Consider the following 26,563-nt stretch of genomic DNA (forward strand, 5'->3'; position numbering starts at 1 on the left):
GTGGTCTCTGTTGCTGTGGCAGGAGAAGGTCCCCAGCTCTAGGCTGCCAGGCTCCATGAGGGAAGATCCTTTATTAAAATCAATTGCAATCCTGATTGCTTTCACTGAGAATCTTAGCTTTCAATACAACTTCACACTGGATTTGTTTCAACGTATCTTTCTCCCTGCAGTACCTTATTTTTACTGAGTCCTGATAGGGCTGATGTTTCAGAACCTTCTTGGTGCACAGGCCTGCCACGCGCACGTGCTGCTGCAGTGGCACCGCTGAGGCAGGCGTCTGTCCCTTTTTTTGCTTTTTTTTTTTTTTAATTAACCTATTTACCATTTTCTGCCTTTCCTTGTGATGCAATCTTTTGCTTGCTTTGATAGACATCATTTCTGGCAACAGCACCAGTGAAGTTGGCTCTGCTTACTTCACCGCTGCTTTTAAACATTTTCCTTTGCGCAGTGTCTGCATAGCCGTGTAGGCATCTGAGCTTCACTGGATTGGGAACAGAGTCAACCAGAAAAACACCCATTGTTCCCCCCCACCATGGGAAAAAAAGGCAAATCCATCGCTTAGCCATAGCCATGGCTGTGCTGGCCTGCAGGCAGCAGTGAGCATTGGTGATGAGATCTCCATAAACGAATTTCAGTGGCAGTGTGTGTGATACCTATCTGAGCAGGGCCTCAGGGGGTTCTTGAAGGGCGCTGGGAGTTCATTGTGTGCTTGAAGAGATCTGCTGAAGTGACTGAAGCCAACAGAATCCATTCTCGATAGGCTGCCTACAGTTGGCACTTTGAGAATCTTACAGCTGTGAACTCCTATACATTTGTCTCAAATTGAGCAGTAAAAGACTGAAAATATACTGGCCTGTGTAAGCCTTAATACACTGAGATATCGTCTGCCCCATTTTGTTTTTTCTTTCCTACAGATCTACGATTTCATATATTTCTAGACATGTATGTGCTTCTACAGACTGTGGAGTTTCTAAAGTGATGTTTGTGGCCTACAAAGTTTGTGCAGTGAACATATGAAGAAATGTGCTGAGAAAATCTGTGTATACTAATAGCATGTTAATAATTCAGGCTTTCTATATGCTTTTATAATACTGTACCTTGATCTTGGAGATCAATTTATGTTTTAGTATAACAGAGAAGCCTGAGGACTCATCACGTTATTGCAGAATACCCTGAGGGACTGATAATATTTCACAACTCTGAACTGTTTTTTTGCCGTTATTGCCAGGCCATCGGCTGTGTGAGTTAAAATGGCCATTCATTCATACGCTTTGAAAAACGGGGGCGTTTGTTCCAGAGCTCCAGATATGAAATCCAAATTACCAACATTTCCCTGGTGTTTTGTATAAAAATTCAAAGCCTTTTTTTGTGGGCGTACGCATTGTGTGTGACCCCAGCTGGCTGGGCTGCCCATCAGCCATGGTTTCCTTCAAACTGGCTGTGACAGGTTCTATAGATTCTCTGGTTGACATTGTCTGATTGTCTGTGCAACTGAGCTGGAGACCTAACAGAGTTACTTATATGGGAAAAAAATGACTGAAACCTCTTTAGCTTCATATTTGCATTGGAGTCCAAGATGTTTGTGTGAAGTGAAGCTGTTTAGGATGCCACACAGTGATTTCAAGTTAGGTGGTTAGTTAGCATGTGTGTGTGAGCATACATGGGCATAAGCAAGAATAGCTTTGTTCTGTGACTGCTGGAACTAAAGATCATTTAAACTGAATTTTTCTTGGTGCATGCAAGTGAAAACATTTCACAAATGCCAGATGTAGTGATCATGTTTTCCTAAATATGAAAGAATAGCACTCCCATTTTTTCTCCATGAGAAACAGTAGTTGTGACTGAGGGCTGGAAAAATAATTTATGTAGAAGCAAAGTGCTTTTGTTCTAAGAGAAACATATATATGTCCGCTGACAGCTTTTTGGTTTGAATTTGCATCAATGACGAACATGCTCTGTTTGTGGTGGGTTTATATATAGTGCAGCTGAAGCCTCTCTCTGAGAGCTGCAAGTGGTTTTCTTTCCCACATGCTTGGTTTTCCATAGGTAAAATGGGACTGACGCTGACCTCCTTTGTGCATTGAAAGTACAGCCGAGAAACATTATGTAAGAATTGAGCATTATTATACAAATCATTCTGGTTTGATCCGTCTCTGCTGACCTTTTTCATCCATGCAGTAAGATTACCACGGCCAAAAGGCTGATGGATCTCATTGTGCTCAGCTTATCACTGTGCCCACTGCTGTTTTTCAGTGGGACATAAATTACTATAATATTTTTTTGTCCCCAAATGGTAGATGTTATTAAAATTTGCCATTTGTTTGGAATTTGATCATGTTTAAAGCTGTTGCTTATCACGTGTTGTTTATCAGACAGTTGCTGCGTGATAAAGTGTATAGAATGCATTTGGTGATATTTCTGCTTTAAGTTGAATACAGAAATCTCTTGAATGTTTGTTAGAAGTCTGTTGAATATTTTTAGATTATCTACAGCGTGACATCGACTTCCTCCTACTTTTTCTATGCTGTTTTATAAATAAGACTTGAAGAGATGTTCCTGTTGATGCCTGCTGTTTCGTAAGGCTACGTTGCCTTCAGAACTTCAGAAATAAGGAACTCTTCTGCAAACAGAGGAGCACTGACGTCACGAGTGTGGTGTAAAATACAGCCAGTCATCTTAGCAAGCAAGGGCCTGCTCTCTGAACTGGATGTGCTTATGTCAGCAGCTTCCAGCTTGTGGGGAAGTTTTAATGGTGCTGGGACTGGTCCTGGCCAGCTCCAGGCCTTTCAGTGAGAGCTGTGTCCCATGGACCTGGGTGGCCACAGCACAAGGGCCACAGGCAGGACGGGAGGATCTTGGAAGTTGTATTTGTCTTTGTTTAGAGTAGACTAGTGATGCTGGTGATATTGACTGCAGAATCTGGCTCTTTAGGTGGGGGTGCTGATGCCATCTATTCGGAAATGCATTAGCTCTCTGCAGCAGCTCGCTGAACCAGCTGTCGTGTTTGCAGTGAGGAGAGATAGGAAGATGGTGTTGCCACCATTAAATATTTGGAGCAGTGTGTACAGCGATTGATGTGGGGCAGCGGGCAGTGCATTTGGCTGTACTGATTGTGTGGCACTGTCCGTCTGACACCACTCACTTCTGCATTGTGAAACGTGGCGTTACAGTGCCTGTCGCAGGAGCATTGCTGGAGCCAACTCTGGTCTAGCCCAATGGCAAGAGAACTGTGAGCCTAATGCTGACATTCCAGAATTGCATTGTTTTTCGCCAGGTGACTTATGTTGTCAGCACCAGGGAAAGGAATTTATTTCTTCTCCCTGGTAAGAAAAGGGTCAAGGAGGAATGGCATGAGAGCTGATGCTGAAGAAAAGAGAGTCAGAAGTTTTAGCAGCAGCCTGCAGTGAGGGATCAGACTAGGTTTTGATGAAAATACACCAGCATGGCTGAGTAAATCCTGGGCAAAATCCTATCAAAAAGTGAAACAGACAATTAAGTGGCCGGTTTTGAGAACTCAAAAGAGTTCAAAATGGGCCCACAGCGTATGTAAATCACAAATTACTGTTGTCTTCTGCACTCTGGCATTGCCTCACAAAAGATGCTTCATAATAGAGCACGGATTTACTTTTGGGGGTGGGGTTGTGAATGTGTGGGTTTTAGAAGGTTTTTTTCTAGGTGAGTTAGGTAGATGAATAAATTATTTGATTTATTGACTAGAGAAGCAGCAAGCTTCTTCAGAAGGTGTTGTCAGAATCAGATCTGCCTTCTAGAAGATAGTAGTGTTGCTTCAGAAGCCAAAGGATTTACAGAGAACGTTAGAACATCCTTCTCTCAGATTGTAAATATTTCTCAAATCTATGTTCATTTTTTATAAAAGTGAGACTTCGCATATAGCTATGTTTTTTCTGTGCTGTAGCTACAGGAGATCCTTTTTTAACCTTTTTCTCTCAGTTGTGTTTCTTCTGCTCTGTGTTACAGGATAATTACACTGTTGAATTTCTGGTTTTCCAGTTACCTCATGGCAAGACATAGGTGTAGTTAAATAATACAAAACTGGTTTGTAGTGCATGGTTCAGGACCAAATGAGAAGAGAAAGTGTGCATCGGAGAACATGTTGTATGAGAAAAGACCAGGGAACAGAGATGTCTGACACCCCTGGGTCAGCTTGGGACCCTCCAGGCTAAGCTGAGTGTTGGTGAGAGCTGGTGTCGGTGCTGTTCTGATGGAACCTGTCACCCCAGGTGCATTCAGTTCCTGTCTGCAAGTGCCAGAGAGTGTAAGGAGCTCTTCAGGAGCCAGTCCTTGTCCGTAGGGCTCGAGATCCCAGCTAGACCCAAGCTCACTCTGGATTACGAGGTAGCAGCAGCTCTTCCTTGTATTTGATTCTGCCTCCTGACCCACCGCTGTCATCGCCCATTTTGAATACGGCTGTGCTTAAGAATGGCGGGTGGTATTTGATGGATCCATTCCCACCTCTCTGAAACTATCATAGAGGCAGGAGCTCCATGAATAAGTAAGTGTGTTCACTGCTTTAAGTGGTGTGTGTACAACAGTTGAACGCTCATGGGCTAAAGGTAGTGCTGCACATTAAGTCTGAGTAATCAAGATTACAAGATATGGTTTGGACTAGAGGAGGAGCATTCGTGAGCACTCAGCATAGAGCTGTGCGTCTCTGTGTAAAGCGGGGCAAGTTAGATCTGTAAGCAGTCCAGGATCACAAAGATAAAGATCTTGGGATGAGAACATGCTGGGTTAGAGATGGCGTGGTTGGCTTTATCTTGATTTACAGCTGCCTGCTCTGTTACTTTAGGTGAGTGGTAAAGGTGCCATTTACTCCATCTGTACAGTGACAGGCTGTGATAGGTGACTGCATGGATGTTTAGGGAATGCTTTAGTATAGTCGAACAAGGAATGATTAGGGCTGTGGAGATGCATGGATACATGTTTTGTATGTATGCTTATGTTTACAAACAGGACTTGCACGCTAACTGCTTTCTAGAGGTATGCTCATTAACTTAATGCTGAGGAATGGCAGGCTGAATGCTCTTCTTAGGCAAGAAGTTGTTGTTTCTGGAAATAAAATTCTAACATCTAATTTTAAAGTTGAAATAGTGAAGGTGTAGTTTTGTGAGGTGCCCTTGTAACATCTGAAGGGTCTGGAGGCTTTATGTGAGGGGGTGTTTGCAGAGTATGAGACAAGAAAGCTGATGATTCCAAAACATTAAATGGTGTGAGCATTTGCCAAAGTGTTATTCACAGGTTACTAAGGAAGTAATTTAAAACTCTATTTTTACTGCTCTTTTCAGGTAATATTTCAATAATCACATTACCAGTTTCCAGCACCAACTCCTCAACTAAGATCTTGCCAAAAACCTTAGGACCAATCAATGTGAATGTTGGACCCCAAATGGTAAGTTTTGCAACTCGGGTGATGCTGGCTCGTATAACTCAGTGCGTGGCTTCTTGTTGATGTGATATAGAAACATGACAAACAAAGCTGTGAACAGTGCTAGGAACTCACTGCCTCCTGCCGCAGCCAGGGCTGCTGAAGTGCCCTGCCTGGATGGAGGGGTGTGGGTGCAGCAAGGACAGCACCCAGGACTGCCCCTCCCAGCACCAATCATGTATGTGACCTTAGGGGATACCTGTGGCTTTGAACGGAAATTGAAACAGCTTTGCCAGCTGACAATTGAAGTATTAGTCAAAAGTCTATTAAGAAAATCTCATTAAGAATGTTATTGGTGCTCTCTGAACATTTTGAGTCATGTTCTCACCAGTAAATCTCCAGCATTGCCAGAGAGTAAGTGTCTCAGATGTGTTGCTAGAGATTTAAGTTGCTTGAAGTACTCTTCATAAAGCTGTCTTTTCCTGTCAGTGATATCTGTGTATGAGTGTGTCTGGCTCTTTCAGGGATTTTGGATCTCGTTCTGAGAATGTTTTTTGATTTTCTGGTGGCTGAAAAACTAAAGAGGCCATCAGGGAACTGTTTCAAGTAACCTGAAGTCTGCTGGCCAAGCACTTTGCCCGAGTACATGAGCCGTTTAGTGCATTTTATAAATAATTGTGGTGGGTCTTTTTTGCTTCAGCAGTTATGGCTGTTCTTCAGTGGCTTTTATCCTGGTTGGACAGATGGGCACAAGCGTTGCTGCCAGGCCCCCCGAGCGGCGTTCTCCACTGTGCAGAGCTCTCCATCTGCAGTACTAGCCCCAGGCTGTCCTCTGGAGAACACTGTTCCTCTGCACCCTGACTGCTGCAAGTATTTCTAGAGCGAGTGCCCGACAGCATTTCTCTGGAATAGCTCTACTACAAAATGTGTGTTTTGTGAGTGCAAGAAATAACAGCCATGAGCAGGGGAGAGCAGTCAGGTAATGCAGTTCCTGCTCTTAGGAGTGACTGCTGAAGGCCCTACTTTGGGTTTAACTGAACCCAAGTTCTGGTTTAGGTTCTATTGCAGGTAGAAGTTGCAAAAAGCTACTGCATGGTTTGAGACACATTTTATTGTATTTTATTTTTTTAATTCTTATTTTAATTTTAAATTAAATTGTTGTTATTTTATTCAGTGACTTTGCAAAGACAGATCTCTATTCAGAAACCATCTTCTTGTTCAGTCACCATTAACACCAGCCTCCTAAGATATCCAGTGCACAGCTGTGTTGTGTGTCAGGCCATGTAAAAGAGAATGTTTGCAAGTCCTTAATGGTGGGGATGTTAACAGTCCTTTGCCGTCGCACCTGCATTAGCACCACCCTGCTGCTGTTAAAGGTTTTGGGGTTTATGCAACCCACTGTAGGTCATGGCCCTTGTGGCTGCTCCCGAGGGTCAGCAGAGTGAGCTCGTGGCTGGACGGGAACCGCTGGGCTGAGTGCCTGGAGCAGGGCTGTGCAAGTGGTGAGATCCGAACAGTTTGCAGGTTGGCTTCTTGTGTATGAGCATTGTCATGGTTTCTTTAGATTCAGTCTGTAGGCGTAGATTCAACAGCGTAAGCATTATTGATAAAATGTTAGTGCCTAATTACAGGATTTAACACACCCAACAGATGCTCTGTTTCCTAAATTAGGGTGAGGTTTTCTTTTTCTGTTTTATGCTGTGCAGTGAACTTAGGTGAGTACTTCAGGCACACTGGGAAAATGTTTGCTTTTAAGAGAAGATGGGATTGGTCCTCTGAAAATACTCAGAGTAGCGTTTTGGGGGAAGGCAAACACTGAGTAGTGCATTTAAAAGTGACACTGAACTAATACCGATTTGTGTGCTTGAGGGTGGAATGCAGGGAAATTCATTTCAGTGTGCAAAATATTTAAGATCTGTTCTCTCTGGCGTGTCAGCCATATGCTGGCAGAACCATGTACGGCGCATAAAGGGTATTTACAGTGTTAGAAGACATGGATAAGAGATGTCACTGAATTGGATTGGCGTTTGATTGAAATGCTTCGTAGCTGATTCTCACACGCTGCTGTTACAGCAGGCCTGGACTCCCGCACACTTTTAAAAACTGATCATTCTATCACGAAGTGTTTCTGACTTTGTGCTAATGAGGAAAGTCAATACCTTTCCTGTGTGTGCATACAGCATGTAGAGCAGCCATCCAGGGAGCTTTGGTTCTCTGGTGTCAACCAGTAAATAAACACCCACCTTGTGTTCGGTTTGCACTTGTTTCTGTCAGGCTATCCGCTTGCAAAAATAAATAACATAAATTTATATCTTTAAGACAAAAAATGCAGACATATCATCACAGTGTGGTGTCAGAAGGGATGTGAAGGAGTGACCAGTGAGCTAAGGAAACGGGAAATCCTTCAGGCACCAGTTTTTCTACTTGTTTAAACAGTATTAATGGGTACCAAACAAAGTGTCTGCTGTACACTCATGTGGGTGTTGGGTCAGGTAAGTAGTAAAGGAAACTACAAAGTTTTTTGCTGTCCTTACTCAAAATGTCACGTACAAATGGAGTAAATGAAAATCAAGTTTAAAAAAGTGAAATAAGGTATGCGAGTAAAGGCATTGTCCAAGAAGCTTTTGTTTTAATCTTGACATACTGGAATCAAAATAATTTAGGTATGTTTTATTTTCAAGAGTAACAAATGAATACTGTTTAATTTATAAATACTATATAAATTCTTCTGGTGATTTACTTCAACAAATGAACTGAGATATGATTTAAAAATTGAGACCGAGTGTCTTAGCGTTAACGACCATTCTACACCGTTTCCCCAGGTTTGAGTAAATGTCAATTCTGTCTGTACTGGACAGACTTTATGTTCATTCTATAGGTACAACATTGTGTTACTAGCTTGCCAGCACACCTTCAAAGCTCGTGAATGCTAGAAACTGCAACTGCTTTGCCTGCAACTCAAACTGTCTTTATTACCTAAGGCAGACGATAAAAGGAGACAAACCCACTGGCAAGGAGGCTTTATTGGTTACAGCTATCAAGAAATTGCCTAGATGTACTCTGAGAGGAACAATGCGATGATAGATTTATTGGGGTGTAGCTCTGCCATACCCAGGAATTGTTTCTATCTGTCTAGTACTTGTCTGTGTGAGTAATACAGTAACGTGGTGCGGTTAGAAAGCTGAACAGCATTGTTATTACTCTGGTGTGTGACGATCTCCTGGGGACAGCTCTGCTGGGCATTTTGACTGCGGCTTGCACCTGGTACAAAATTACTGCTTTTTCTCCTAGTACCACGCTTAGCATGAATTTGAGGCTGTGGTAATCACTGTTTTCTTGAGAAACCTGTGTTTTTTATTTCTGAATTTCATAGATCATAAGCACATCACAAAGACTGAGCAATTCAGGGAGTGTTCTGATTGGGAGTCCATATAACCCAGCTCCGACCATGGTCACACAGACACACGTAATGGAAGCTTCGGGCTGGGTCCCAGGGTAAGATCTGAGTTTTATTCAAAGATGTTTGAGCATCTGTTCTGACCTTTTCCTGTGTTTATACTGTTGTATCTATACACTGGCTTACAGCTTCTAGTTCTTGCACAAATAAAAGGTACGTGCTCTTCAGCCTCTTGGGCACTTCTGATGTCTGGAGCATACACGAAGTACAAGCACTGGTCACTTCACTGCCCGTTTGAGTTTCAGTTGAAGGCAGTGTCTGTTTTTTTGTGAAAATGGAGAGTCACAAATCCATGAGTCCTGTTAAAACAAGCCTTTATTTCTTTTCATAAATTCATAGTATATCCAAGGAGCTCTGCTGTTGAGTATATCACCAGGTGCTGGTCGGGGAAAGACTGTCAAAAACAGTTCAAGAGGCACTGAAGAATAAACTGTGATGGAAAATTGTTAATGTAATCAATGTTGTATTTTTTTTTATTGTTTTACATCAGCAATGAGTTTTCATGGGGTTCTGAGGTGCTCCAGACTAACAGGACGATCTTTATCTCTTCTCAGCAAATCTAGTCTTTACAGTGTTTCGTGGCTGGTTTTTCTAATACTAGTACTGTTGAGTTTATGTGTCTCCAGACAGGTGTAGTGCTTTGCCTCTGAAAATGAAGTAATTTATTTCCCCATCCAAGTTAATTTTTCTAATTAGTGATGAATGTCAGTAGTACCTTTCTGGCTTTGGAGGTGGGAAAATGGAGCATCTAGGAAACAGAAGAAATGCCACTATAATGTTTGTGCTTTGGCTTTCTTCATTCTGTGCTGTAAGCAAAACTGTCTTAGGCTTGTACTTCCCAGTCACTATGTTCCCACCACAGAGTCAATAAACTGCAGACCCAGCTGAGCAGGTGTTAAGCTTGATTTTTGTGCTGAGTATGTGTACTCCATTTCCCGGAGTACCTTTTGAATCTTTTCTTGGTTTCTGGATCAGTCTAAATATATAACGTTATTTTCATCTAAGTTTGGATTGTCTTTTCTTAGGGACAGAAAGCGGACTCGAGAATTTATAGAATCAGATTTTTCAGAAAGGTGAGTGTTATTGCACGTAGATTTTCTGTATGCAGTTGTATCTGTTTTTCACTTCTTCGTGTCTCCATCTTCCAGCAGTGTCCACATCTCCATGTAAAAGCTGTGCTGGGTGTCATTTCTTGTAGTTCTAATGCACTCCCCTCTGGTTTATCATTTCCTGATAGATGCATTTGCTGTTACAGATCATACTGGGAGTCGTGAAAAACAACACTGCATCTTCAGGAACAGAATTGTTCTTGTTTTCAGTGTGACAAATACTTGTAAACAGATAATCTTTTCCTTCACTTCCAAAAGTTCTTTGAATGCATCTGAGGTGGTTTGGTTTGGTCACGGATCAGGGGTTACTCACATTGAATGTCTGTGTAGGGATTAGGAGTGTTGGGTTTTTAAATTTTCTGTTCCTTTCCACTCTTCCTTTTCTTCCATCCTCCTTTCCTCCAATGTTCTGTTTTCTTAAATACATTCAGAATTTTGAAAAGCATTCTTGTGTTTTAGTGTTTTCCTTAGTTTGCTGCTGTTGATGGAACAGGCCTTTTTTCTGTAAAAGAACAGATCTCCCTGAAACATCATATCAAACCACCTGGTAAAATTGCAATTAAAACCAAAATCAGACCAACACAGCTAAGCTTTTCAAAGGCTTCTGTCAAAATACTTAACCAAATCTAGCTGGGTGATAAAACCTATTGCTCCTGTTTTTTTTCCATGACTGTTATCTAAGCTCTTGGTTTCCAAGAGGAAGAAAGGGAATGGAAAATAACCCTGGCACTTACCAGTTATTAATTTGGCACCTTAAACCCCAATGAATATGTACTTACTATCTACAGAAAAGATTCCCATGTCTCAGTCTTAACTGTGATGGCACAGATATTAAATGTGGTCGTTGGGGCAGTTAAGGTATCTTCTGCTGCACTGTAAATAGGAACGTCTGAGCCTTCCTATTTTAAGCACAAACGTGAGACTTCCCTGTAAATCTGGCTTCCAGGCACATAAGCACCCTTTGAGGATCTCCTTCCCCACCCTTTCTTGACTGTTTTGTGAAACTGCCTGAAGATGAATTACAAACCCAGATTTTTAAGCATCTGTGCAGCAACGTGTGTGCAAATGCTATCCGTGCAGAAATCACTGAGAAAAGGAGAAGGGCTCCAGTGTAACATTTTTGCCAGTTTATAAGAAGTAAAACACTGATTCGAACAAGCAGAACAGTTTTATTTAGGTAGTACCTAATGTTGTAAGTCCTGATTCTTGTTGCAAAAAGTAGAGGTTTTGCTGTGTAACAAAGTGGCTCATTAATATTCAATGTATTAAAGTAATTACTTCTCTCCTTCCAGCAAGAGAAGCAAAAAAGGAGATAAAAACGGGAAGGGTTTGAGACATTTTTCAATGAAAGTATGTGAAAAAGTTCAACGTAAAGGAACGACTTCATACAATGAAGTCGCTGATGAGCTGGTATCAGAATTCACAAATTCTAACAGCCACCTGGCTGCAGATTCGGTAAGCAAATACGGTGTTGAAATTTGTTAGACCGTTACCAAATTGTCATGGAATTGTGTCCTCTTATCTTGTGCTGTTCTCTGAGGGATGCGTTCTGTCTTCTTTTCCCTTTTGAATTCTTCAGTTGTAATCAATATTGCCTTGTTCTTTTAGCAGGCTTATGATCAGAAAAACATCAGACGGAGAGTTTATGATGCCCTTAACGTCCTGATGGCGATGAACATAATTTCAAAGGAGAAGAAGGAAATCCGGTGGATCGGCCTTCCTACAAACTCAGCTCAGGAATGTCAGAATCTAGAGGTAAAGTGAGGCAGGCGGGAAATTCTATATAGTTCACAGGCTGTGATAACAGAGCTGCTTTATTTTAGAAGAGGGTTTTTTCTCCACTTGGGCCTGACTGGTTTTGATTCTTGCACACTGTGAAAATACATCTTTCAATGTTTGAATACACTGAGAGGATATGTTGGATTCCTTCAGTTTTATTTAGTACACATTACATGAAGCTTAAAAAACTCTGTTTACTTTACAGAAAAGGGCATTGATTAAATCAGGGATTACTTTTAAGATTAACGCCTGTAGCAGCTTGAATTAACCAGAAGAAAGTTCAAAGGCAGCTATGCTTACAAATGGTGTATATTTAAAGGGAGACCGACTTTCTATTGATGGCTGTACTTGGAAAGGACAGTCAAAGGAAACAAAATAGAAAAACAATTCCTGCTAGGATGTCAAATATTAATTATGAACTGGCAGGGAAAGAAATTAAGTTTTACTTATTGGTTATTTCCATTATTTTTCCAGCAGGCTAAGAGTTACCGTGGTTTTGCAGGAATGCCAGAATTTATGTGCACAAATGCTGCTTGTCCTTCAGGCCAAATGCTCTATAAATAAACAGCACAAGTTACTGTGTTTACTGCAGTGTGCTGTAATGACTGTAAATACATCTTAATGTGTACTATATTTGTGGTACTTGTGACATTAAATATCTTAAAAGGTGGGTGAGGTGCCTCTTCAGTACAGAACGGCGGGGGGTTGTGCAGGTGCATTTACATCAATTGTCTTTCAGTGTGGCAAGAAAAAAGCTTTCGCTATCCTTGTGCAATAGAGCAGCTTGGAAAATGCATCCACCCAGGGAGTGTGCATGTGCTCAGTCACTACAGGGTTCTCTTTTAAAAACCTTACTGATAAACCCGCATTTTACATGATTCATGTGAATGTGGCATCTTCGGTAGGTTATTGTTACAGATAGGGAACTGGAATTTCATCGTGTCACTTACAGTGATCATACACTACTCACTGCTTGAGGCTCCAGTTCCGCAGGCCAAAAATGGAAGCCAGGCCTATTCTACTAAAATGTGGCTTCCTGTGACATATTAGAAAATAATAGACAAAAAGAAAGCTGCACTTTCATGGTGTGAAAATCAGAATTAATGTTGCTTTTGAAGCTGTATACAGTGCCTGCTCTTCTTACAGAGTAATTCCTTAATGAGATTGCTAGCACAAAAATGAGAAATCAGTACAAAAAAGCTTGTTATTTAGAAACCATGTCTAAACTATATCTGTAGTTTATTTGGTTTAAGAGTTAGACATTTGTCCAGCAAAGAATGTCATCTACCAGGCTCTGAAAGAAGCATTTTGAACATTAAAGTGTGTGTGGGAGCCACCACAAAGCAACATTGCAAATAAAATAGTGGGGGTCAGAGCAGCTGAATTTTACAAGACAGCGTTGTTCAGTTTCAGTGGCTGAATGAAAAGGGAATTCTAAAACTCACTGGTTTTGCTCATGTAGAAAATGTTACCTCTACAGTCTTTTTGCTGCTGAAATCCTGTTAGTTTGATCAAGTCTCAAAGGAGTAGTCCAGACAGAAATGAGGGGCACTGGGTAGATGCTGGTGATCCCGAGCTGAGTCTCCACATATGCGTGGCTGGCAGGAGAGCGGTGGAAGGGGCACACACAATCCACAAGAGGGTAGGGCAGGAGGGCAAGCAAACCAACCCCAAAGCACCCCCTCAAGCATTTCATTTTGTGCCAATGAACACTTGGTGCACAACAGGAAAGAGGAGGGGTAGGTGGGGAAAAGATCCAGTCTCTTGGAATAAGTGAGTCTTTACTGGAGTTAAAATTGTTGACAAAGAAAGACATTACAGTTTGTCAGCCCTGTTGTGTGAAACTCATGCAACTGCACTGAGCCTGCTTGAAAAGGAAGGAAATACGTGGCAAGTGAGTAGGGCTGAAAGGACAACTGCAATTTGCTTACTGTGCCATGGAATTCATCAGCATTTACAGAGCAAGAGTGCATTTCTGTGACAATGCTGGCACCCCGAAGGAGCTCCTAAACCTGTTTGGTTTGGTGCAGTGGAACAAACAAGGTAACTAAGGAAATATCTTGATGTATTTACATTTGTATTTTAAGATAGAAAAACAGAAGCGGATTGAAAGGATAAAACAGAAGCGAGCCCAACTACAAGAACTACTGCTGCAGGTAGATTTAACTTTATTTATTTTTTTAATAAATGAAATTACCAAGTGCAAATCAGACACATTGGAAGAGGAGAAGAGGAGGCTGAGGGGAGACTTTTTTGCTCTCTATAACTACCTGAAAGGAAGTTGTAGAGAGGAGGGAGTTGGCCTCTTCTCTCAAGTGACAGGGGACAGGACAAGAGAGAATGGCCTCAAGCTTTGCCAAGGGAGGTTCAGGCTTGACGTCAGGAAAAAAATTTTCACAGAAAGGGTGATTGGTCACTGGAACAGGCTATCCAGAGAGGTGGTTGAGTCAGCTCCCTGGAGGTGTTTAAAAGATGGGTGGATGAGGTGCTGAGGGGCATGGTTTAGTGATTGATAGGAATGGTTGGACTCGATGATCCTGTGGGTCTTCTCCAGCGTAGTGATTCTGTGAATTTCTGGAGTTCTGTCTAGATTTATTTAGCAGCCCTGATGTACTGGAGACAGAAGCTTCACACTTGTGACCCTGGCTGGATTCTAGGAGGGGAACCTCTTACCCTCACTTTTGGTCTCATTTTTACCTATTGTAAAAAAAGCTGCTGCATCCGCAAGCCACAGGCTTTGTAAGTGTTCTGTTAGAGCTTTGTCAGTGAGAACAGGAACAATTCCCGAGTCCTCTCTGCAGACTCCAGGTCCCCCAGACTTTCCTTCTCTAAGTAATTCTTACTGTAAATTTTTTTTTTATTCAAAGCGATGTGATCTACAACTGTCTTTGTGTAAGTGTACAGAATTGTTTTCGGGGGGGTGGTGGGGGGTGGTGATGGACATTTCTAGGATCCTAAGAGTGAAAGGCTGACACATCCAGCTCTTACATCCCAGTGTACACTTTTGAGATGACTCAAAGTTTGGCTTTGATTGCAGAAAGAGATTTCAGATGCATCTTTGCTTATAAAGTAACGCTTCATAAACACAGTTATGGGCATTCTGAAGTGTTTTAGTCTGTGTAGACTTGCAGTAATTTAAATGCAATCAACCTTTTTAAATTAGGTTCTTGGTAATAAGGCTCTATTTTTTTTCCTGGTGCAAGTACACGTCTGCAGTTCACACATAATTAGATATGCACTGAAACTTCTAAAGATCTGATGCTTCTCTGTGTTTCATCACCAAAACTGTTTCTCTGCTTACGGCACAATTCTGATTGTCTGACCTGATAAATTGTCAGTAATGTGAAATTATCCCAGTGAAAATAAAACCACTCAGGCCCTCTTAACTATTAGCCTGAAAATGGCAGAGTTGCCCTCCCTCGCTGTTCCTGAGTCTGTTCCTTGTCCAGTGGGTTACCCTCCTCTGGGGTTCTATGTGTTGCTCTTCCCCTTGCATGGGGTCAGCAGTGCCTTGAGTACTCTGCCTCCCAGTGCCTCCAATAACATTGCCTAAAACTGTGCTTTTCCATACATCCACAGTCAGAGAGAGGAGTTCAGTAGGGAGCAAGCGGTGGGATGAAGGACACCCAGTTAAAAACTTTCAGAGGAGAATTCCAAAACTATTCCTTTTGAGAGAGAATACAGGGTGATGGGTGATAAGGAGAAGAACCACGGGCAGTGGGGGAATGCTGTAATTTCTGTTCACCCTGGTTTCAGCGTAACTAGCTCCTAGGCTGAGGTAACACTGTGTATAAAACAACAGGGAAGACCTCCGACTCCAGTGCCTTTTCAAAAGGGAAGAGGAACCTTTCTCTATCCAGCTTCATTGCTCCTTCCCTGTTTCTTGTCTAGGGATTGTGAGGGGACATGGCCACGAGGACAGGTGTGAAAGATGGGTGTTTAACCTCTGTTTCTGGTGAGCTTCACTAGTGCAACAAGGCAGTCAGGCCACAGCTTACTTTGTGACAGAAGGTTACTGTTAAATAAGAGCTATGAGGTTCTACCTCCTGGAACCACTGATGTTTGCTCTTTTATTGTCAGTAATCAGCTCTTCTTTCTTTCTACAGCAAATCGCGTTCAAAAACTTGGTACAAAGAAATCAGCAAAATGAACAACAAAATCAAGGCCCTCCAGCTTTGAACTCAACGATACAGCTGCCTTTCCTAATAGTCAACACCAGCAAAAGAACAGTTATAGACTGCAGCATATCGAGTGACAAGTGAGTGTCCAGAGCGTCCATTCACAGAGTTTTATTCTCTTTGCGGACTGGAGTTGTTCTTTGAGCAAATGAGAGAAATGTTTCAAGTTTCTTAGCAGTAATTATGTGTTTAAGTTTGCTGCTGTCCCTTCAGGGTGTTATTTGGGGTGTTTTTAACTATTGAATGCAAGCACAGTAGTAACAGGAACCAGTAGTTAACACAGGCCGGCTTTTGGTGCTCTAAAGGGCCCTTCAGAGCGACACGTCCAAGAGATTCGCTGCCCAGGGGAAAAGCTGAGTGAGATCATAGAGAAGGACAGCACTGGGCTGTAATGAAGCCATGCGGCAGGGCATTTAGTCAGAAACACAAGGTGATCCATGTAACCCAAAATCAACATCCTAGAGGTGATAATAACAATAGACATTGTGAGAGTCCTGCAGCAGCACAGGGCTCTGAACAGACTGCTTTGTGAGCTGCATCCAGACGAGTGAAATTATAGCCAGGTAAATAGGTCAGCTCACAGGAGGAGCACTGCATGTTAGAACAGCAAGGGAAACGTAAAAGAAGCAAACCAAAATAGTGATTTTGGTGACAGGGCTGCAAGTGACCTGCACAAGTATTGGATTTAGTACAAGTGAAGGTTCATGTTTAATAAAGCCTCTCTCTTCTCCTTTGAATCTGTTTAATGAGGTAGAAAATTTTAGACTTTCTTCCTGCAGTGGTGAAGTTACTTCAATTGAGAAAGTGCCACGTTAAGCCCTGTAGCATGCTAGTCACAGACACAGAAGAGAAAAGGCATTTGTGGCACTTTCTTTTCCTTCAGGGCTTTGTACAGATACTGAAGAATCCACACTTACCTTAGGGCCTACTGAAAAAAAAAAGGCATAGGCAAAAAAAGCACAGCTGTGCTCTTTGCCAGCCCATTTCACTCTGACTTTCTCTGTGCAGATTTGAATACCTCTTTAATTTCGATAACACTTTTGAGATTCACGATGACAGTGAGGTGCTGAAGAGAATGGGAATGTCCTTTGGGCTTGAGGAAGGCAAGTGCTCAGCAGAGGACCTCCGAACTGCAAAATCGCTGGTGCCGAAAGCTTTGGAAGGCTACATCACAGGTAAGTGAGATGAGACTTTGAGATATTGTTCCTGATCACACTCGCAGCATTAGTTAACTGCAGCCAATTGAATGATACTCACCTACACGGCAGGTATGTCATGTTTGAAGTTTTATGGGCAGTTTACATGGAAGTTTTAAGGTTACACTTGTCCTGTAAACTTAATTCATACTGACTTACAACAGCAAACTGCCAAGTGAGCTGCATTGTGAAGAAATTATTTCTTAAATTACAAAATTGACACCCAGAAGAGATTTTTCATGGGTTAGTATTAACTTTGAATAACTGAATGTATAGAGCAGCTAATTGGAAGAAGGCAGCTCTTTCCAAGGTGACGAGAAAGGAGAGCATTTTGAACTGATTGAGCATAATCCATGTATCACCCATAGGCCAGCAGGTGCCAATGAGAACTGAGCTGCTCTAAGTGAAGCCGGCGGCTCCAGAGGGTTCCAGGAGAGATGTTCCATGCAGAGGCTTTCGCCTCCCCTCCTCACACTGTTGGAAAACATCACGCTTAGACTCAAGCCTGAGTCTCACACTGAGATTCAGAACACGTTCTCTGTAAAAACAAACCTGCACTTGGGGCAGCCTTACTGAAAACCATCCAGCTATGTCCATGTTCAGCTGTTCTCGCCTTTTCTGTCCTCACAGCTCACCCTGAAGCTGCCACTTACTAAAGCTTTCTGTCCTGTTGCAGAGTTCACTAGCAGGAACCACAGCCTTCCTAGTCTTGCTTTGTAATGTCATTTAAATACTAGGTGCTAACAAGTCTCTACAGCACAAGCCAAGGCAGCCTGTGAATCCCAGTGGATGGTGAGCCAGTTCCCGGGGCTGTGCCAGACCCTTCCAGCAGCCCCTGCACAAGGCAGTATGGCCAAATCTCAAGGAGCCAAAGCTTAATGAGAACACAGTAGGGCAAATGAGAAAGCACACGTAACACATACATTCAGCTGTTCCTCTTACCTGCTCTTATAGAGAAATTCTAGATAAAATGCGAGCTGTACAGTCCCACATCACTGCTATTGTGCCCTACAGAACAGAGCTTTGGTGTTAGGTAGAGAAAATAATAAAGACTGTAACTCCTGGCTGCATTCATGCAGCTGGAACCACATGCGAGCACCATGAAAAAGAACTGGACAGTCCTGCTGACTTTACTTTGATTTTTGTTTTGTGTTGAGATGGAATTTGGGTAGGTCAATAGAAACACCTGATCGAAGAAACAAATTAAATATGCTTCCTACCCACTAAGCAATCCCATACGTGTAACTGGGGCCGTGGGTTTTGTTTGCTGATGCTTTCATAAGAAATGTGCATAATTGCAAACAACTGACAGGCATTACTTATTAGGGAATTTAAAACCAAGTACTGTGAAGGGTGTAAGTAACCCATTCGCATTCCTCAGAGGGTCTTTAAATACCTCAAGGAATTGGGCATTATTGCAAGACCATTTTAATCCTAGAATCTCCCATCCCTAGGGCGGAGGCTTACACATCACACACAGAGTGTACAACAGGCTCTCTTGTTCACACTCTTGGCACCAGAGGTTTGCATGGTCTGTTCTTGTCCACAGCTGACTGCTGTCTCCATTCAGTGTCAGAAGGGATTAGGAGGCTGCATTACAGCCAGCTGGGAGACCACCAAGGTGAAGCTGCCTTTGGCCATCAGGACAGACACAGCTGAAACACACACTGAGGCCTCGCTGCAGCATCGCCCGTCCTAACAAGTGCGGATCCATTGATGCCTTCAGCAAGCGCAGCAGCAGGGCTCATGGAGCTGCCGGGGCATTTGGTAGGGTCAGGCCATAGTGCTACTTTCCCACCAAGAAGTCCAAAACTCTTTCAGGAAAAACTCCACAGAAGTAAACACAGTTCTGAGTGTGAGGGAGTGCAAGGCCTGGGGGCATCCACAAACACTAGGGTGTATCTATATATAATTTAGTCTTGTGCATGTACAGTAGAAAATTAACTCAAGCTGTCGGTACCTTCTCTTTTAACCTAGGAATCCTAACTGCGAGGAGAACGCGAAGTTTAAGACTGTAAAAGTAATAAAAGATTAAGTAAATATCAATACGATTGTGCTTTCTTCTAGATATGTCTGCAGGATTTTCATGGATAAACCAAGGGTTACTTTCAAGTTCAGCACAAGCAGTTTCACATTTAGAGGCAGCAGGAGGCACTTCTGATGCTAAATCAAGGTAAAGAACATAATTTTATATTTGAGGGTAGCGATCTATCCTTGTGGTACTTGCAGTACCCTCACTATTCCGTACCATTGACATGCAGGGAGTGAGATGTTTTCCATTATGGTTGATTTTTGATTTGTGAAAAAGCCTCTTATTTTGTCTTCCTTGATAATTATACTTGAAAGGTCAAATCATCGTGCTTTGAATTTTGAACATACAGGCTATTATGTATCTGTGTTTCAAAAGAATGGAATCGCTTCCAAGCCCTTAATTATAAGGACAGTTTTCCTGATTAACCTTAAATTCCTGCCTGGGCGTGGACTACAAAGAGGTAATTACATGTGGAAAAAAGCCTGGTAATACTTCTGAACAATTCTAAAGAACGCATAGTGTCCAAATGCACTATAAAGGCATTTAAGTTTTCATGAAAGAAGTTTAGTGCACACAGTCTCATCATAATTTTAAATTAAAACCAAACAAACCAACCAAAAAACAAATACCCACAACAAAACCCCACTCCAAAAACCACCTCAGCAACCGTATGTTGCTTGGAGGTTGCCTGCACCTTCAGAAATGGAAGGAGGCATTATTCTGAACAGGTTCTTCCTCATGGAATTTAATAGCTCAATTTCATACCGCAAACATTCTGTTACTGACAAAACTGTGATGGATTTATTCTATAAGCTTCCTCTGCCTTGAGCAATTCTACTCATTAGGAAGAAAAGCGCCACCCAATAATCTTTTCTCTGTGACTTTTCAGTATCGTGGCAGTTGTCATAACCATTAGCTGTGTTAAACGTAGAGCTTTGGGTTTTTTCCTTATTAGTAGCATTTCTTTAATTAAAGGAAAAGCCAGAGGCCAAAAAAGGAATCTTAAAACTCCATGAGAACTCCTCTAAACTTGGACATTTCTGTTGTTTTGCTAGCGAGAACCCAGGGTTCTGTTTGGATGCTGAAGTGGCCTTAGCAACTGGGCAGTTTCTTGCCCCTAGCAGTCAACAGTCCAGCAGCGCAACTTCCCGCTACTCTGAATCACGGGGAGAAACTCCATGCTCATTCAACGATGAAGATGAAGACGATGAAGATGAGGATTCTTCCTCCCCAGAATAAGGACAGTAGAAAATTGAATATACAAAATGCTGCTCATAAATGTTCTTAATGGGAGCTCCTGTCTGGATTTTACACAAGTTTCTTGCCTTGATTTGCACTGTGTTCAGTGAAGCAAAATGGAAGCTTCAAAATAATTCCTCTGCAGCCAAAACGGGACACTTTTTATAACTGAACACAGGGTGACACAAACACGGAGCAAAGCGGGGTTTTATCAGCTATAACCAAGGAAAAGAACAAACTCCCTGGAGATTTGGCAAAGTAAACACCAAGTTCACATTTTCCATTTTGGGACATTCTGTCTCAAGTCCCCGTCTTCCCCTTATCTTTACCAGATGGAGAAGGAAACAGATTCAGTCAACGGATGCCAGTTCTCGCATTGTCTGTTGGCTGGGCTACCTTTAGAAGAAGGGGGAGAGAGCACGCACGAATGCGCTGAAATAGCTATTTAAAACTACCTTATATGAAAACTGTTCTAGGGAAAAGGCACTGTTAGAATGTTTGCTTTTTCTGTCCAACTTGCTGTATAGAAGATTCTTAATATAAATTGCAAGTGATTAAATGAATCTTGAAATAGTTTAAATCCATTTTAGCTACTTTAAAAGTAACAATAGTACATATTTTTTGAAAGGTTCCTATTTTCATTTATACTGCAGACCTAATTTATTATAAATAAGTGATTATTCTTAGCCATTATTAAGCAGTCTGTCAGGGTAAAACCAGCAGTATTCTCTGCACCAGCTTTTTCAAGAAAAAAGAGTTTTAAAATTGTATTTCTAGGTTATGGTGTGTCCAGTGCAGCTTCTCCCCTACTGCTCTGACTTTATAATCCCTGGGATTTTATAGCACGTGTTGGGTTTTTAAAACAACGGCCTCTGTGCCCAGGCCCTGGGGCAGCACGTGTTCCAGACACGTTCAGGGTGTGGAACTTTAAAGTCACAGGCTGAGGTTCTTTGGAAAACCATTAAATGTCACCGATACCTCATTTCATGGTTTGCATTTTGGTCACCTTGGGTTGTGGCAGATCGGCTTTCTTAAAATGAATTGTGCGCTCACCTTGATATGCTTTGAAAAGCAGCATCGAACCACTTCTTAAAGTTTTCTGTGGCTAAAGTCACACAGATCCCACTGAGCTGTTAAATCAGCCTGGCACAGGAGGCTCCCTGCACCATAAACATGCATCCAACCATAAAGACAGGTTAAAAACCCCTTGAATACCAGAGCAGAGGATGCTGCAGATGGACCCTTCCCATGGTGTTCCAACACCCAATATTTTAATTAGGCTTGAAGTTAACTATTTTTAATTAGGCAAATCCAGGTTAAAATAGCGTTACTTCTTTGGGTTTTATGCTGTATGTGAATAGTCAACTTGTTTTCTAAGAACCAGTGTGTGGGCTGTCCGAGCTCACCCCCCGCGGCTCCAGAGGCAGTGTGTGATGCTGCTCTTGCCTGTGGCAGGAAAGCATCCCTGACGGCTGCGGCCGTTGTTCTGGATCGGGGTACGGCCACCGGATCCTTCACAGACAAACCTGCACTCAGCCCCTGAGATCCAAAAGCCAGTGAGATCAACGGCGGCACCGGCTGAAAGGCGACCTGGTGCGGTGCAGGAGGTGGCACACGACTGGCCGTGCAGAGGACAGGGAAACGGTGAGGAACAGGCAAAAGCATCTGCATGTTTGCATTAGAAATACAAGCATCCAGATAGAAACTCCTTGCAGGGAGTTCAACCTCCTGCATTTGAGGCACCCAGTTATCTAGGCACAGTTCCTGCTGGAGGAAGTGGAGCCATCTAGCTTAGCTGACACACAACTGACAAATGAGTTGCAAATGCACAAGTTAAAGGAATTCTATGTCTGCCTTGTCTCTGGGCAAGACTGTTCGGTCTGTCCTGTGCTCCTGGCTCAGGCAGCAGCAGGCTGAGGGCTTTGCCCCCTCACCTCAACCAAATCTGTAATGCTACCTCTAGAGGAAGAAGAGCTTTACAAATACAAAATAATATTCTTGCTGAGAGAGTCGGTGCCCTGGGCTGAGGTGGCTCCCTATGGAAATAAGAGATGGAGAGAGTAACAGACACTCCAGGCACACGACTATGGAATTGTCAGCTTCATGAGTGACATTTCATTTAAACAGATAATTGTCTTTAGTCTTAAGCCATTGTTTTTTCAAGACCTCTCCTGTCAGTGCCCTCACACTGGAGAGGGCAGATCAAAGGTACCTGATCTATGCAAGAGCCCAAGAAATTATTCTTCCCACCCCACCCAGTACCTGGGGGCACGTTTCCCTTTGGACGCTTTCTTCACATTTCCCACTCAAGAGCTGTGTAAAAAGAAAAACCAGCAGAACACTATAAACAATTCCTTTGAACTACAAGAACCTGGCAAAAAAAGGCTTCCTGCCCAGAGATGGAATGCGTTAGACGAGCAGCCGCTGTGCTTTCTGCTTTACAGGAGGGAGATCTGCAGTATCTTTCCCTTCCATCCATGTCCGTTTCCTTCCGTGCTGCCAAGCACACGGCTCCGGGCTTGCAGGCACACTTGAAGCGATCACCTTTTTAATTTTTAAGTAAACTGTCTAGGAACCCATAAACAATTCTTTAGACCATTGAACCAAAATTTTAAAAGTGATTTTCCCTGAACTAGTTGAATGCAAAGGACAAAACAAGTTAGAACAGTTAGAAGAGGCTTGAAAAGGAAATTCTTTCCTTGGGATCCTTTCTGCCAAGTTCTCCTTGAGGACAAAGTTCAAGCGAAGCGCTGTTTTCATGTGGTTATACTGCAGACTGGCACCTAGGAGGATTTTGGGCCTTATCCAACGATAGTCACTTGTGTGTGATCGTGAGCGAGCTTTGCAATCATTCTGGTTGATTTTAGCTGATGTATTTTAAAAAAAAACCACAATACAAACCCGGCCCCAAGCATAGCAGGTAGAACAGGATCTCACAAGGCAGCCCCTACATCTGCACTGAGCTCTGAGCCACCCAGAGTAACAATGGGATGGAGAATATTACGCAACCACAGAGCTGCTGCGAAGCGACTGGCAGGGCTGTGCTCAGTGATGCAGCGCGCAGGCCTCCCCTTCCCCTGAGCGCCAGCCCTTGCCAGGCTCCGCTGGGCATTAGCAACACTGGTTTTCCTTTTCTACCCAGTTACCATCATCCTCTCCTGTCTCGCGCAATACCCCTGGCATTCACTGCTCTGGAACCAGCAGCCACGGGTGCCAGATGGCATCTCGCGTAAGACAAAGTTAACATTTACATTTTCATGCACACCACGTTTTTGTGTCCTGGAACACTTTCTTGGTTAGACATTCAGAGAGCACTTGGCTGCAAGCAACCCCGGGCTGTGTGTAAATGCTTTTCTAGCTATTGTGGTAAACAGCTTTAGTGCTGGACTTACTCTGTGGTGTTGGGAACAAATCTAAATTTGACTTGGAAAAACTTGTTGACACCACAAATAGACCAAAAAATACAAGTGGGAGGCGGCATTTTTCTATTATGTGGAAATCTGGCATAATGTTTGTGGATTTTGCTTTTTAAAATTGTACGAAGGTGCCAGTCTTCTCGTTTCCACACCGGGATTAGCGGCAGTAGTCCCTCATCAAACAAAGTGTCTGTATTTAGGAAAAGGTTGAAGCAAATTATACCAGTTTTGTGAAGGAACAATTGATTTTAACTCACTTCGTTGAACGTCCTACCTGCCACACTGCAGTTATTTCCATTTTGGTGAAGGTTATTTTGTTTAGTTTTTAAAACTATAGCGTGTCAATATTCCTAACCCTGAGCTGCTGGGAAGTGTTGAGTGCACATAAAAAAGCCTCATAACCACATTCTAATTCCTTTTTTCTAAGGAAAAACAGCCCTTTGTTCATGCATTAAATGATGCTTGAATTTAGAATTCCATAGTTAAGGTTTTAAATGTCAACTGTTCTTTCTTCTGACCGTTTCTGCCATTTTAACTCAAGAGCGTGGCTGAAACTTAACCACATTTGAAAACTGGGCAATACTCCTTTTTATAATTAACTGGGTCTTTTCAGCCAAAAGCATCCAGGCAGGCTGGTGAGGTGACTGCTTTGAGTGAGTTAAAGACAATTAGGATTCATTGAAAAACAAAACTGGTAACCACAGGGTGCAGGACACAGCAAACCAACCAACTTGGTTATCTTCTGTCTGACCCCCCGACTTACAGATTTCGTTCCCAGAGTCTCTCAGGACCAGCAGGGTTTTAAATAACGAGATAGAACGGTGCTGGGAAAAGACTAAATCACTTTTATAAAGTTTTGATTTTAAAAATTCTACCCAAAGCCCTACTCTGTGGTGCCAACTTTCTGCTTTCTACGGGTGCGCCTGGTTGAAAGAAACACCACAGCCGGATTCCTCCAAGGCCTGATCTGTTCTGCAGCTGAAGGCAGCTTGGCCGTCGGCACTGGCAGCAGAGCCTGGGGCAGCGGTCCTGAGGAACAAGAGCAAGGCTTGTGGTTTTCAAAATATGTCCCTTCTTGAATTCTGCCCTCTAAAAGCAATATACCAATCAATCATCTGTAATACAGTTATCACGTTCCTGCCCCTGTAAGCATATTAACAGCATTAAAGACTTAAATTTCTGCTTAGGTGTTGATGTAACCAAATCCTGATACCATGAAGCTTCTGGAAATACACATTCCTTACCCTTAACCGAGTTCCCAAACCATAGTCTCTCTTTCCTATTTAGGTGTTAGAATTCAGTCTGGTGAGAGTGTTTTTAAGAGGCTGCAAGCAACCCTTGTCCTCAGGTTTACTGCCAAAACAGTCCCCACAACGAGCACTGCTGCAGGTTGTTTGCTCCCTGCTCAGCGTCGCCATCCTCTCCCGTCACTGCAGAGCTGCTTGTGCCCTGCAATCTGATTCCGAGTCAGCCCCCTGGGTACCTAACCTGGCTGGCAGGGTCTGTTACATGAGGGGATGCTGAAAAAGCTTCAATACAATTCCCTTTTCTGGCCCACCCCAAAGATCAGCCCAAACCAAAATGCTTTCTATATGCTTACGTGTATTTGACAGTCCCCAAGAATCCAACAGTTAGGATACCCACCCAAGCTGCAGGACACCAAAAATCCTTGCTCAGAAGAAACATCTGAGATCTAATCGTCCAAATCCCAGGAGAAAGCTTCCTGCTTCGGAATATAGAGCAAAGGATAGGCTTCATTTATTTCCTTTCCCCACCGAGAAAAGCAGGCTGACCTAGATCGGATCAGTGATAATTCCAAGCAGATACAGGAACCCCCCAGTAGCCCAGACCGGCAGCTGCTCTTCATATTCTGTCCTGGCTGGAACATGCAGCGCTCACTTAAATCTTCTGCCTTCTCTAAATGCCACACGCTTAAGTGCTCTGCGCTCTCCAGGCAAAGGGCCGCAGATCCATGAACACCCTGGGACAGCAGGATCCAGCTACATAGAATTTATATCCAGCTGTAGATGTAACTCAGACCTGTCTATGCTGCAGACCAGGAGCTTTGCTCAAGAGAGAACAAGTCTTTAATAGTAACTTGGTTTTAGCCCAGTCTCAGTCTCCAGGCTGAGTGAAAGAGACATTAATCCCCAGCACTGCCTGGTTTTTGTGCCTCACATGAAATGGCAGCACCAGGACAAGGCAGGCCAGGAGGAGAAAGAAAACGCCACGTATCCATGGCCCTTCCCACTTTAGGTTTAGGTCACATATAATTATTCTGAATGACCACAGAAGTTAAATCGCTGAGCAGAAAAGGTTAAGCCCACAGAATCAGTCCCCAGTTAATTCAGCGGGTTTGTTAGATCCATAATGTAACCAAAAATCAGTCACTAATTGCTGGATTGTGCTAAAGCAGGGAGATTACGTTGATCTCCCAGACCTTCCCTCAGAACCAGCTGAATTGGAACCCACCACACAAGTGTCTGGCACCTTCCCTTGTCTCTAGAGCCGGGCTGTGCAGATAAACACCGAGATCAGCCTCTGCCAGTGTTACGACTCTGCATCTCCCAGGAATGTACTGCAGGAAGATGAGTCCTCTGAGCAAACCAGCAAAAACTGGGATGAGCTTGTCCTTGTCCCTCGGGTCCTGGCCGCACCTGATACCATGGGGCCAAGGCACCAGCCTCTCTTCCCGCACACCCTGCCCTGCGCCAGGAGCAACGCGCCAGCACGTCCTGGCACGGTTTTTCCCCCAGTACGTCTGTTGGCTC

The 26,563-nt window shown here is 43.0% G+C and overlaps 1 protein-coding gene across 6 annotated transcripts in view; it reads left to right on the top strand.

The window, feature by feature from the left end:
• TFDP2 (transcription factor Dp-2) overlaps positions 1-20,939 on the top strand; it is a 30,313-nt gene extending 9,374 nt beyond the window's left edge. For 3 of the 6 annotated variants that reach the window (XM_069864431.1, XM_069864436.1, XM_069864433.1), the window contains 10 exons: positions 5,307-5,410; positions 8,760-8,881; positions 9,869-9,916; positions 11,245-11,407; positions 11,561-11,707; positions 13,819-13,887; positions 15,838-15,989; positions 16,918-17,084; positions 19,173-19,278; positions 20,193-20,939. In XM_069864431.1, coding sequence (XP_069720532.1) covers positions 5,307-5,410; positions 8,760-8,881; positions 9,869-9,916; positions 11,245-11,407; positions 11,561-11,707; positions 13,819-13,887; positions 15,838-15,989; positions 16,918-17,084; positions 19,173-19,278; positions 20,193-20,376 — 1,262 coding nt within the window. In that variant the 3' untranslated portion in view covers positions 20,377-20,939. Of the gene's footprint in view, positions 1-4,297; positions 4,514-5,306; positions 5,411-8,759; positions 8,882-9,868; positions 9,917-11,244; positions 11,408-11,560; positions 11,708-13,818; positions 13,888-15,837; positions 15,990-16,917; positions 17,085-19,172; positions 19,279-20,192 lie in introns of those variants that run through there. The other 3 variants (XM_069864435.1, XM_069864432.1, XM_069864434.1) reach the window with 3 other exon arrangements.
• Positions 20,940-26,563: the final 5,624 nt, after the last annotated feature.

This window comes from Phaenicophaeus curvirostris, chromosome 10 (assembly GCF_032191515.1).
Source record: "Phaenicophaeus curvirostris isolate KB17595 chromosome 10, BPBGC_Pcur_1.0, whole genome shotgun sequence".
Lineage (NCBI taxonomy): Eukaryota > Metazoa > Chordata > Aves > Cuculiformes > Cuculidae > Phaenicophaeus > Phaenicophaeus curvirostris.